The sequence below is a fragment of the Melospiza georgiana genome, chromosome 1, assembly GCF_028018845.1.
Source record: "Melospiza georgiana isolate bMelGeo1 chromosome 1, bMelGeo1.pri, whole genome shotgun sequence".
In the NCBI taxonomy this organism is placed as follows: domain Eukaryota; kingdom Metazoa; phylum Chordata; class Aves; order Passeriformes; family Passerellidae; genus Melospiza; species Melospiza georgiana.
This window is the reverse complement of record NC_080430.1, coordinates 21,156,372-21,169,256: the sequence shown is the minus strand read 5'-3', so window position 1 is coordinate 21,169,256 and position 12,885 is coordinate 21,156,372. Positions and strand designations below refer to the sequence as shown.

Here is a 12,885-nt window from a genome sequence, read left to right as displayed (position 1 = left end):
AAGGTTTACTGTAGTCCCAACAGCCAACAATATCTGAACATTTCGTGGTGAGACACAGAAATGAGGCAGGTGGCCAAGAGCACATATGGCAGCAGTGACATAAACATATGGAAATTACACTTGAAACATGAATTGGGTGGTCATATTTACTAAAACAAATACCTTGGATTTTAGGGGCAAAGCATTTTCTGAATGAGGATGATTCTTGCATATGTGTGCCATTGAAGATTTTGTGAAGTATAAGTTGTGCTCTGTTAGGAAAAACAATGGGGCACCAGCACACCTTTAAAAAACAACAGTCTACCAAAGCCATCAGTATTTTTGAGTACAGCATCTTTAATCCATGAGATTGTTGGTTATGTGCTGTTTTGCTTTTTGCCTACTCACAGAACAAGTATGTACTTCTGTGCCAGGGCTCTCAAAGGCTTACAGCTCAAACTTGATGGCTTAAATAGAGCTCTGAGAGGGCTGGGCAGCACAACAGCGTCCAGGCTGGGCTTTGGGAACCCTTAGCCTCAGGAATGCTGTGTGACCTCTGCCTCCTATTCAGTGGGTGAATGGAATGAGCTGTAGCCCAGGACTCATACTGCAAGCAGTTCAGTGGCTCAACCTTGTCAGCTTCCTTTGCTTGACTAAGCTCCAGTGAACAAAAGAAATTAAAACCTCAAGGACTTACTTTTAGATACAAATTGCATTCCTGCACTTCTGGTTGCCAACAGAATGAAAGCAAAGCAGAATTTCTTTCAAATAAACAAAATCTTTAATAAAATATATAGCTCACTTTCTTCATTGTAAAGTACATTACCTGAAGTACAATAGGGGTGAATTGGGGTGTGAAGATTACCTTTTTCTCTACCCACTGTTCACGTTCAGGTTTATCAGAGCTTCCAGTGAAGAGATTTCTTCATGCAGGACTGCAAGCTAAAAATAATCAAAAATCAATGGTAGTTTTGCATCCCCTAAGTGCTGAAGCAATACATTACAGATAATATGTGTACAATGTATCATTCACTTCCCATAGCAGAGAGAAAAAATACGTCCCTTACCTGATGCATCAGTGCAGACTTTCAGAATGTGAGTCGTGCTTTGGCCACTCAAGTTTAAAGTTATCTAAATGGCAAAGATTCTGTCATCTTCCTTAAGCAACCTCTGCATTGATGCTGAAACAATCTGCTGCTACTCGAAGTTTTTCTCTGTTAACTTTTATTCCATTGCTATTGCCCTGTACTACCTACATCACTCTTTTTCCATTGCTGGTAGTCCCATTTTGATAGTAAAATTGCTCTGAAAACACTGGGATTTTTGTCTGGCCTTTTATTTTACACATATTTGTATGTATTTGCAGATCATAGTTAATGAACAATTATCATTTGGCCAGATGCTCTCCTAAGACTCTGACCATATGCCTACCAAAATTAATAGCAAAGTCTGTTTGGTACAGAAGTGTACAAACAAACCTTTGTTAAAATCAAGCCTGCTACTCTCCTAGTTATTGTCTGGGAGCAAGATCCTGGATGCAGCAATTTCAATAATGTACTGTCCACACAAAAAAACCCTAAATTATTCCTGGGATCATTGGTACAATAATGTCTTAGGCATGTCACTGCTTACCGAGCTACAAGGAAAACATATTTAACCTGTAAAGTTCATTCTTAATCATAGGAGATGAGATTGCTATCATGGGAGGCAGCTAAAGAAAGCACCTACGTTATTTTCTGACTTATTTTGAACACTTGGCAGCCCTTTGTGAGTAGTTAGCATAATTTTTCCCTGATCTTACTCTTTTGGAAAACTCAAAAGGAAAGGGAAGGTTCTTAGAAAAATATCTAGATAAACATACATCATACCTATAGAGGGGTTTTAATAAGTTATTCGGAGTATTTTGCCAGGCCCGTGACATTAAACTTGCCAGCTCCTTCTTGCAGCCACCACACTCACTCTGGAGGGGGACAAGGAGATGAGAGGGGAAGCCCAGCGCCCATTTCCGCGACGCCGGAGATGCCGCCGCTGTCGGCCCGTGCTCCCGGGGCGCGCCGTGCCGGGGTTCCCCGCGCCCGCCGTGTGGGACACCGCCCTGCCACGTCCCGCAGCCCCGGCGGAAACCCGCCAGCCCCCGGGGACCCAGCCCCACTCAGGCTGCCGCCCACCCCGCCGAGCCCGGCCGCCCCGCTCGCCGCCTTTGTGTCCGCGGCCACCGCCCCTTCCCCGCGGGCGGGGCGGAGCGGGGCGGCTCCGCGGGGCGGGTTCGCGGCGCCCATAAGAAGGGGCCCTGGCCGCAGCCACCGCCCTTCTTCACCGCACACCCGGATCGCCCCGCTCCGCTCCCGGATTACAAAGCCCGCGCCGCCGTCGCCGCTATGAGCATCAGCACGAAAAACTCCTCGTACCGGCGCATGTTCGGCGGGGGCAGCCGCCCCAGCACCGGCACCCGCTACATCACGTCCAGCAGCCGGTACTCGCTGGGCAGCGCCCTGCGGCCCAGCAGCGCCCGGTACGTGTCCGCCTCGCCCGGCGGCATGTACGCCACCAAGACGACGTCGGTGCGGCTGCGGAGCAGCATGCCGCCCATGCGGCTCCACGACTCCGTGGACTTCTCGCTGGCCGACGCCATCAACACGGAGTTCAAGGCGAACCGCACCAACGAGAAGGTTGAGCTGCAGGAGCTTAATGACCGCTTCGCCAACTACATCGACAAGGTGCGCTTTCTGGAGCAGCAGAACAAGATCTTGCTGGCCGAGCTGGAGCAGCTCAAGGGCAAGGGCACGTCCCGCCTGGGCGACCTCTACGAGGAGGAGATGCGGGAGCTGCGGCGACAGGTGGACCAGCTCACCAACGACAAGGCACGAGTGGAAGTGGAGCGGGACAACCTCGCCGACGACATCATGCGGCTGCGGGAGAAGTGAGTGTCCCGGGGGAAGGCGGGCTGGGGCTGCCGCCGCTCCCGCTGCCTCCCCGCCGCCCTGTCCCCTGGCGCGGAGCATCCCGAGCGGTACCGGGCGGGCGGGAGGCTGGGCAGGGGGATTTGGGGGACCCCCGCTCCCTCCTCACCGCCGCCTTGTCCCTTCTAGGCTGCAAGAGGAGATGCTTCAGAGGGAGGAGGCCGAGAACACCCTGCAGTCCTTCAGACAGGTTAGCGGTGCTGGAGGAGGGAGGGGCCCGAGGAGGTGGCGGCTGTGCCTGGGGCGGAGGGTGGGAGCGCCGGAGTTTGCTTTCCTTGCACAAAGAGGTTCCGTCAGTTCTCACGCGAGCCCTCCGTGTTTTCTTTAGGGGGATGCGGCAGTCTGAGGGGAGGGGAGGTAAACTATTGTCCTGCTTTATCCAAGTCTAGCCCGTTTTACAAAAAACACCCCAACGTGGAATCACTTTCCGATCCAATAAAAGTGAAAGGGGGCCATCTGCTCGCTTGGCTGAAGGGTATTAATGGTTTCTATGGGATTCACCGTGGAATGCAGATACAGGCATTATGGCAAGTGTGGTGGCAGCAGATTGAAATAATAGATCCCTTTGTGTCGGAGGGGAGGGCGCAGTGGGCTGCATTCTTACTAAATGTGTAATGGTGCGGGAATATTTCTAGCGAAGTGTGACTGTTGTGGGCCAGTTTTTGTACAAAACAGAACTCCTTTTTTGATGAATCACTGGTCAGTCCATTACTGGGCAACAGTTTCAAATTGAAGGTTTTTTATGTGGGTGTTGTCTGCTGACAAGAAGTAGACAGTATGTGCCTTGGGGCGAGGTCACAGGATTGAGTTTGCCTCCCCTGGGTGTCCATGAAGAACATTAAACTTAATCCTCTGTAAAACAAAGATGTTAACCTAGGAAACAAGTTATGTTAGAGTTTAGTCTTTGTAGGATGCTGTGATGTTATCCAGATAAAGCAAATCTACATGACAACCAGAAACAACTGTGCAAACAGTGTTCTAAAATTTTTAAGCTCAAGTTTTCACTTGTGCAAAACCAGCTTTCAACTTAGATTAAGCCTTGTTTGGACTAAGAGATATTTAGGAATGTGCCTTCTCAAAACAAGGTCTCTTCCCTAAAACTCCTGGTGTAAAACAGCATTGCTAGCATTCTTTCAGACTGGAAGTGACTCCCCTTATCACCAGGCAGCTGGGTACAGGCTGACTTTGTCCCAGAGCTCTTCATAGGCATTAACAGAAGTCACTGTTCAGGAAATCAGCACTTGATTGTTAGTGTTTCCCTGGGAAAGGCTTTTGACTGCAGTATATTTACAGTCCTTGAAGGACAGCAGGTGTGTTCAGGAGATAGTGTGGGGAAACTGAAACACCTACTCCCATTCAGAGCCTGGGAATTCAGTCTCCAGCGGCATTCTGGGGACAGAAGTTTTAAACAACAGTCTGAGATGCTGCCTTAATTTAAGCTTATGTTTTTTGTTTTGTTTTGTTTTTTTTTTTTTGTTTTTTTTTTTGTTTTTTTTTAATGAGTGCTAAGGCAATTTACTGTAGTGTGAAGTTTATGAAGGAGCATTTAACTTAAGTTTTAGAGACCTCATCTGCTCTGATTCATTGCTGAATTCAGTTGAAGGATCAATTGACTTAAGGTTGGCTTTTACATGATCTTTCATATTTAATTGGTGCACTTCAGGCATGTCTGCATTTCAACCCAGCTGAGTCTTATGGAGGCTCTGGGCTCTAAAGTGAGCTTGGCTTGGTGTGCCTACCCCACACGCATTGTCCAGTTCTTCCCTGTATTTGGAAAGGGGTCACTCAGAAGCTCAGCCTCCAGCAGATGTGTGCATGCAGGACAGTCGGAATTGGATCCATTTACCCTAAGTTGTAGCTTGTGCATAAGAAATACGAATCATTGCCGATGGAAGCTCTACACTAAATCCCCTCATGACATAACTGGTACATGCTGGTGTGCTTGATTTGAACATCAGTCATACCTAATTTTTCCTTACTGGCAAGGATGGAGTTAACATGTTGGTTTTGAAACCTAAATCTGTTTCAGTGCAAGCTTGTTCTTCTGAAAGTGAAATTAAATTCGCAGAACATTGAAGCTGAAATACCCTGTTGTACTTTCCATTTTAAAACAATGCACAGCTTTCTATTAAATCATTATATTTTTCCACTGGAAAGTTGTGTGGTTGTTATAGATTTGGATCACTTCAGCAGGTGCTTTCCTGTTTTGATGTATCATCAGAAGGAGCAGTTGTGTATTTCAGTATTTTAAAATAACGAACGAAGATTTGAACTTAAGTTTTTATTTCCAAAAGCTACCAGTTTCAGAGACTGATCAGCTCATATGTACTGAATTTTAATTTATTTCTTCTGGACAAAGATATGATTTTACTCATGTGCTGAGGGATGTACTGCAAAAAGTGTATGTGAAAGTTCAGTGGGGACTTTCCTTTTGGGGCAGGACAAGCATCACAGTGAAAAAGCTTGTGCAGCTTTGCCAGCTAGTCTAGCAGCAAGGAATAGGTCCTGAACCTGTGACAAGCCTCATGGGTCAGGTCCTGGCTAGCTTGAGGTGCTCAACCCTGCAAAGTGTGTGGCTTGCACTGAAGAAGCTCCGAGGATAAAATCAGCATGTATTCCAACTGCAAACAAGTTGTACTTGTTGTTCAGGCTACAAGTAGCCAATTTATTTATGTGGTTCTCCACACATCTAGAAACTACTGAAACACCAAAATTTAATGATAGGGAATACATAAATGATAGCATATAGTAAAGTACATGCCACATGTTTTATGTGTCTTCAGTTTAACTTGCTTTCAATTTACTATAAGGTCTTAAAATCCTGTAGCTATTCAGTTCTTTTTAAAAAAATAGCCTTCAGGGTGAAGTTTTCTGCAAAATCCTCTAGAAAATCTTTGGATGTCTGGCCAGTTATGTAAACATGTTGGGTCATGGCCATGTAATTTTCTGCCAGAATGATCATGAGGGTTTTGGGGGGAGGAAAACAAATTAATTAGGAAATTCTTTGCCTGAACTGAAAAACAGAGCTGATGTGAACTGTGGGTGTAAAACTGGAATTGATAGAAAAGTTGTGGAATGATGCATGAAAGGGGTATTTTGCTGGATAAAGTAAACAGGATAATTTTTCTGGAGCAAGGACCTTGCCCCAAAGTATGAGTGATCCAAGGAAAGGCTTTCTAGGAGTCTGCAGAAAACACTCCTTATTTCAAAGGTGCCATAATAAAGAAAGCTGCTGATTAGGAATGCTTATGCTTTGGGCAATCCAAAATAGCTTTAGAGTAAGCTGTGAGAACCTGATATGTTAATACCCTGTGAGCACAAGCATGTGGCTGTGTATGTAACTAGCGTGAAAGGAAGAATCTTCCCCTTTACAACTAAAGGCCTTACACATTCAAAATGTAAGAAGTTACCAATCAATGTTTAGTCTTATATTTTTGAACTAATTCAAGTTGTTCCCTTATAACATTCATGACGTGTCTTCTGTTATGCTCTAAATGAATTTTTGCTGTTGATTAAGACTATCTCTGTGCAGCAAAAGGTGGAGCCTTTGCCAGAAACTGTGAGGGTGTAGGCAATGATGAGTAGCTCAGTTTGTGTTTATGCTCACACCTACTTTTTCTCAAGGGAGGTCTGTTGACCTGCATTGTGAATACTGCAGTTCTTACACATACCTCACCAGCTTTACAAGTATGCTTTAAAAGTGTGGTCTGTGTACCATGGGGGCTCTGTGCTTTTTCACCATGCAGTCCATAAGTTAAGCCCACTGACAGGCCTGACAGCATACATGTTGCACTTTTAAGCCCCACTGAAAAGAATGGAAGCTTGCAAAGTGCAACTCTTTGTCAATGTAGTCAAGCTAGAAGCACTTACTGCAGACTTCTGTCTCAAGTACTTGAAGGATTTACACTCACTATGATCTGTGTGCTCTTGATCATGCTTAGCAGCATGTGAGCAAAGATGTAATGAACATATGTGTTATAGTTTTCAAATTCACAATAAAGCTGCATATCTAAGGTTTAAAGGTAAGGTAGGAGGTGGCAAAAAAGTTTTTTTACAGTTTTCGATTTCCTATCGTCTTGCCCAAAAGCACAGATGTAGCATCAGCCTGTATGCTGCTGAACTTGCTGTAAGAGACTTCTCTACATCAGTTTTGTAAACTTATGAATTGTTCTTCTCTCTGGTCAGGATGTTGACAACGCCTCTCTGGCACGTCTTGATCTTGAGCGCAAAGTTGAGTCCCTGCAAGAGGAGATTGTCTTCTTGAAGAAACTTCATGATGAGGTAAGCTGAGAAATGAGGTCTGTGTTTAGATGCAGACTGTCTAGCAAGGAAGCTCTGCCCCAGAGTCTTCACCTGTGTATGATCTGAGTGCTTTTGTGCAATAATATTGAGTGTCTGCTTCTCTCTAAGGAAATCCGAGAACTGCAGGCCCAACTCCAGGAACAGCACATCCAAATTGATATGGATGTTTCTAAGCCTGACCTTACTGCTGCCCTGCGGGATGTTCGCCAACAGTATGAAAGTGTTGCTGCTAAGAATCTTCAGGAAGCTGAAGAGTGGTACAAGTCCAAAGTAAGTAAAATGCATCAGGCACTGGAACTAATTCTGTTTAACAGCTTTGATGTAGCACTTGCTGTTCCCTCTGTCTCTCTAATGGACATGAACATAACCATGACACAAAGTCTTTTTTTAAATCCTAGTCTGGGAAGGGTATAACTGAAAACATTTTGTGCCATAACTACAGCAGCAAAGTAATGGGTGCACACTGGGAGTCTTTCCTGGCCTGGAAAAATTAGTGAAAAGATGGGAAATGTACAGGGCAGGAAAACAAGTATGAAAGTTTGCTGTGAATTCTAATATAACATTTAGAAATAGAGAGACACTTCAGGAGTAATACTAATATTTAAGCATTTCAGATGCTAACCCTTGTAATACCTCCAGCTGTTCTCAACTGCTGTGTCCACAGAAGGTGTTTCACTGTTTCTGTTGAAGTGTTATGCTGACCAGACTGGGGTTTTCCAGTTTGCAGATCTCTCTGAAGCTGCTAACAGGAACAACGATGCCCTGCGCCAGGCCAAGCAGGAAGCCAATGAGTACCGCAGACAGATCCAGTCTCTCACCTGCGAGGTTGATGCTCTTAAGGGAAGCGTAAGTAAAGGAGTTGTTCTTCTTCATTGCAGCTTTAAGCACAGCACTGCAGTTTAATTGTCAGTTTGGACGTGAATGCAGGTAATCTGGCATGCAATTCAGCAGCGCATTAATACTTTTTGAAAAGGATGCTGTGGGCTCAATTTGTGTGCATGCACAACAGTGCACTGGCTAGATTGATACACTGAATCAGTCTTAAGCTGTAAACAATAAGTTAATTCTCTTGCTATAATATTCACTGCTTATTTAGCACTTTCTGAAAGTGTTTATGCCTTGTCTGTCAGGTACAGATAAACTTATTTTAAAAAACTGGAGGAGCAGTGGAAGGTGCAAATTTTGCTGTTGCTAAAACATGACTCCTTTAAGACAGGCTTGAAATGGATGTAACAGTGTTTAGCACACCTGCAGATCTCCTCTACTAAGGACTGCCTGCATGCTGACTTGAACTGCATGTGTTGGGCTTACTGTAGAGGATGGCTTTGCCACCTGGCACAACAAATATGTGGCACACTTCAGATCACGCCACAGAATAACTCTCCTTGACTCTGCAAAGGGAAGATAAGGAGATGACAAATTTGGGACATGTCTGAGCATTTTTGGAAAGGATGCTAATGTAACACAATTTTCCTTCTTTAAAATGTTGAGGGTCTCGAGGGTGAGGAAGAGTTGCTGACCTGCAGCAGTGCTTGATTTCAGTATTCTTTTCCAGAATGAGTCCCTGGAGCGCCAAATGCGTGAAATGGAGGAGAATTTCGCTGTGGAAGCTGCTAACTACCAAGACACTATTGGGCGCCTGCAGGATGAGATTCAGAACATGAAGGAAGAAATGGCTCGCCATCTCCGCGAGTACCAGGACCTGCTGAATGTAAAGATGGCTCTTGATATTGAAATTGCCACCTACAGAAAACTGCTGGAGGGTGAAGAGAGCAGGTAATCACATGCAAACATTTTTCTAAAGCCAGAAATTATTAGAAGATACTTTATACCCATATCTGATTTTACCCATTTCTTTTTTCCTTCAGGATTAACATGCCTATTCCAACCTTTGCTTCTTTGAACCTGAGAGGTAAGCTGTTTTTGCTATTTCAGTTTAGGCAGTTGCTCTATCATTAGCATGAGGGTTGTGGATTTTATGCTGTTTTTGAACTTTTATAAGTGCAGTTGGTTGTGAATACTCTTCTTGGATCCGACTACAGTATTTGCAACTACTTAACCTTTGATGGTAGCAGCTCTTCTGTTCCTGGACACATGTTTTTAAATATTGATACATAGCAAGCAAATAGTTTGGATACCTGCTGAAAGTGCTTTAAGGGGCACAGAGAGAAAAATGTGGAAGACCTGGCTTTTTCAGAGCAGGAGACTTCTTTGTATACTAAATTGGGATTCTGAAAGTTGACACTAAAATCTGTTACACCTCATTTCTTTGAGGAGGCACTTCATCTAGACTATTGATAATAATACATCTTCTTCTGCAGAAACCAACATTGAGTCTCAGCCAATGGTTGACACTCACTCAAAGAGAACACTTCTAATTAAGACCGTCGAAACTAGAGATGGACAGGTTGGTGGTAACTTTAATTTTATTTCTATCACAGCTGGTAACCTTAAGTTCTTAAGCTTGCCTACTGCTTACTGCAGCTTGTATGTGGTAGTAAGTATTGAGTAGAACAGCAACTGGCATTCCAAGCTGTGTGAACATACAGGGATAGCAAATAAGTTTGTCTGAAAAAAAAAAATCAAAATTCATCTGATAGTAAAACTTTAAGTTGGTGACTGTTACCTCTGTAACAAGTATTAAGTATTAAAGTATTAAGTATTTAAGTTCAGCTGAGTTGGCAAATTCTCAATATATTTCCTTAGGAAAACATGTGACAGTAAACAGAGTTATTTTACTTGCTTTGGATAAGATGCTGTTGTTGGTGTAAGTAAATAAAATTTGAATGGTTTCTGTATGCTATTTACAAACTGGAATTTCTCAAGTGAGAGCTGATACCCTCTTGTTCACATTTTGGAAGTGGATTTTCCACTTCTAACCCTTAAAAAACCCACAAAAATCTTCCTACTAAAACTTAATGCAAGTGTTTCTGTTTTTCATTAGGTTATTAATGAAACTTCCCAGCATCATGATGACTTGGAGTAAAGCTGAAGTGAAGATGAATTCTTACTAAAGGAGAAACTCTTACCAGCAAGATTGAAAAAGTCCATGTCTTAAAGGAAGAAACAGCTTTCAAGTGCCTTTCTGCAGTTTTTCCATGAGCGCAAGATGATTATGCTAGGAAATAGGTCTTAGATCTTGCAAACTGACTCTCCCTGAAGGATTAGAGTTTACAATGGAGTCTAGTTTACAAATAGCAATATCTTGTGCTGCAATACTGTTTTTAAGTATCTGAATTCAATAAAACTGCTTTTTCCAGCACAGTATGAGCAACCTGTCGCTACTTCAATAAATCTTTGGAAAATGGCTCTTGATGTGTTCTAATTTGTTAAACTTCATGACTTTCTGGAAAGCCATAACAACATAATGCTGGAATTGTTATACGGTTGACATCTTTAGTACTGGCTGTGTGGAATGCTGTTTTTTCAGTTTAACTAGATAAACTGTCTTACTTATTTACTGCTTAGGTTTTGGAACCAATTAAAATGGATTATAACTGGCAGATGCATAATGTATTATGATATCACTTGAATAAAATATGACACTTCAAGCTAATAAATATTAATCTTGCTTCCATATACTAGTTAATGCAGTAACTAAATGTCAGAATGCCTGAAGTACCTTAAAACTTGGCTTTATAAAACAGCACTTATGTAGCAAAGAAATAGTTCATGTGAGCCCTTATCTAAGACAGCACCTTGCAAGCTTAACAGCTGACTTGGTGCATTAACTTATTTTCCAGGAAAGACTAGTTCCCAAATGCTTGTTGGTATTACAGAAGCTACATGAAGGCTTTAGCTGGAGTGGGGGTTAAGAGAGACTAGCTTGCCCTTTTGCTGACAATTCCAGTATTTAAACCCCTTTTAAGATGGGAGAGCCACCATGCTTGGTGTTGTCTGCTGCACATCAGTGTAAATGCAGTAGAATGGGAACAAGAAAGTTCCACTCTGCTTTGCCATAGTCCTCCAGGAGGCAGTAGTGGAAGCTGGTGTCCTCTCTGAACACTGAAGTTTTCTTCTGCAGAGCAACCTACTTCTCAAATTTAAACACAATAAAGACCCACAGCAGAGCCCCATGAAAGTATCTGTTTCCTGCATTACTTCTGCAAAGTCTGCTTCCTGTAAGCTTTTACTGAGATTCAGATTCTCTGGAATGAGGAACTGCAAACTGAAATTTTTCAGTTAATATAATAGCATTCAGGGGAAGGGTAGAACTTCCATGTTGTACAGATATGCTAGATATTTGGGAATTGATCTTTAAGAAAAACTTACCTCCATTTGATAGGGATGAGAACAATTTACTCCTTTTCCATCCTTATCCTTACCTTTGCTCAAGCATGTGCCTAACAGGATGTAGTGTAGGCATTGGAGGGGGGAGTGAGGGCAGTAGGAGGCTGCATTTTGCTTGGGGTGTGCAGAAACCCTCTGCAGCTCCAACACACAGGTGCTTTATGTGCTTCCCAAGAGAAAAGTCCTGCAGCTGGCCCAGTGTTTGTTCTGGTGACTCCTTTCATGTAAAAAGGGACAGAAGTGACACTGAGTGCCTGGACCCAAGCCTCAGCCACAGCTTTTGCCTCAGCAAAGCAGAACAGATTCAACCTGGTCCACCATGTGGGGGTAGGATAGTCTCACTAGAAACTGAGAGTTAACCCAGCCTTCTTCCTGTTGCAGAGATTACAGACACCAGGTTTTCTACTACCTTTCAACATCCACACTGATTAATAAAAGCATAAATGAGCTTTCATGGGAAGCATTTTCTGTGATAATAACAGCTCTGGGCGTATGTAATATAATTTTGAGCACTTTATAGGCATGTGTCAACAATCTTTCAGGACAAGTAGAATAAGGGGCTGATGTCCTGCCTGTTGCAGACTACTTCAGTCTTTCTCTGGATCTAGTTATTGAAAAAGTTGAGCCAATGCTAAATATAATTTCTTGTCCCTAAAGCAGTGTCAGAGCCCTGGCTGATGGCATCTGGCAGTCTGTGAGTAGGGGGTGGCGGGCACCCTTGGTGGCTGTGGACAGAGACCCACAGCACAGAGTGCTTTTTGAAATGCACATTGACCTATGGAGCTGTGATAATCTTTCAGATATTGCTTCCACTCTTCCACCAGCTACCTGGCTCAGTGTTTTCTCTTGTCTTTGATTATTTCACTCAGTAGATAAAAGAAGTGCCTGTATCAAGCACTGACTGCAGCAAAGGAGTTATTCCTGGCTCTTCAGTGTTTAGGGTTACTCAGAACACAGAGAAGCGTGTGACAGAGCTCTCTCTATTTATTCCAGTCCTGGAATAAATAGAAGAATAAATAAAAATAAATAAACCTAGTTGCTAAGGGGATAAGAAAATTGCAGGAAACCTCAAAAACCTGCACCCCTGTGAGAGCAAGAGCACCCTTATGGTGGAAATGAGAGTGGACAGTGGCTGTGTCAACTTCTCAGTGTTTGATCTAGGGGCACCAGCCTTATGCTCATATATAATTACTGAAAGCTGCTTAGTGCTGAGCCAGCAGCTGACCTCAGATCTGTATTTCACATCCCAGTAACTGCAGGCAGCAGCTGCACTGGTCGGGCACTTGTCCTGCCCCTTAGTGAGCCCCACGAAGCTGCTCCCATGAGCTTACATAGGCAGTGCCCCCAAATATGT

At 43.5% G+C, this 12,885-nt stretch overlaps 1 protein-coding gene across 1 annotated transcript; it reads left to right on the top strand.

The window, feature by feature from the left end:
* The first annotated feature begins 2,272 nt into the window (after positions 1 to 2,272).
* VIM (vimentin) lies at positions 2,273 to 10,550 on the top strand. The gene is made up of 9 exons (XM_058035271.1): positions 2,273 to 2,899; positions 3,069 to 3,129; positions 7,125 to 7,220; positions 7,350 to 7,511; positions 7,962 to 8,087; positions 8,797 to 9,017; positions 9,110 to 9,153; positions 9,563 to 9,648; positions 10,186 to 10,550. Exons 1-9 carry the CDS (start codon positions 2,358 to 2,360, stop codon positions 10,225 to 10,227), a joined length of 1,380 nt encoding a protein of 459 aa, XP_057891254.1. The 5' UTR covers positions 2,273 to 2,357; the 3' UTR covers positions 10,228 to 10,550.
* Positions 10,551 to 12,885: the final 2,335 nt, after the last annotated feature.

Excerpts from the sequence above, each read along its gene's own strand:
- VIM (XM_058035271.1), top strand. The coding sequence starts at position 2,358 with ATGAGCATCAGCACGAAAAACTCCTCGTACCGGCGCATGTTCGGCGGG. Across the intron at positions 7,221-7,349 it reads TGAAGAAACTTCATGATGAG|GAAATCCGAGAACTGCAGGC; the intron begins GTAAGCTGAGAA and ends CTTCTCTCTAAG. Across the intron at positions 7,512-7,961 it reads AAGAGTGGTACAAGTCCAAA|TTTGCAGATCTCTCTGAAGC; the intron begins GTAAGTAAAATG and ends GGGGTTTTCCAG.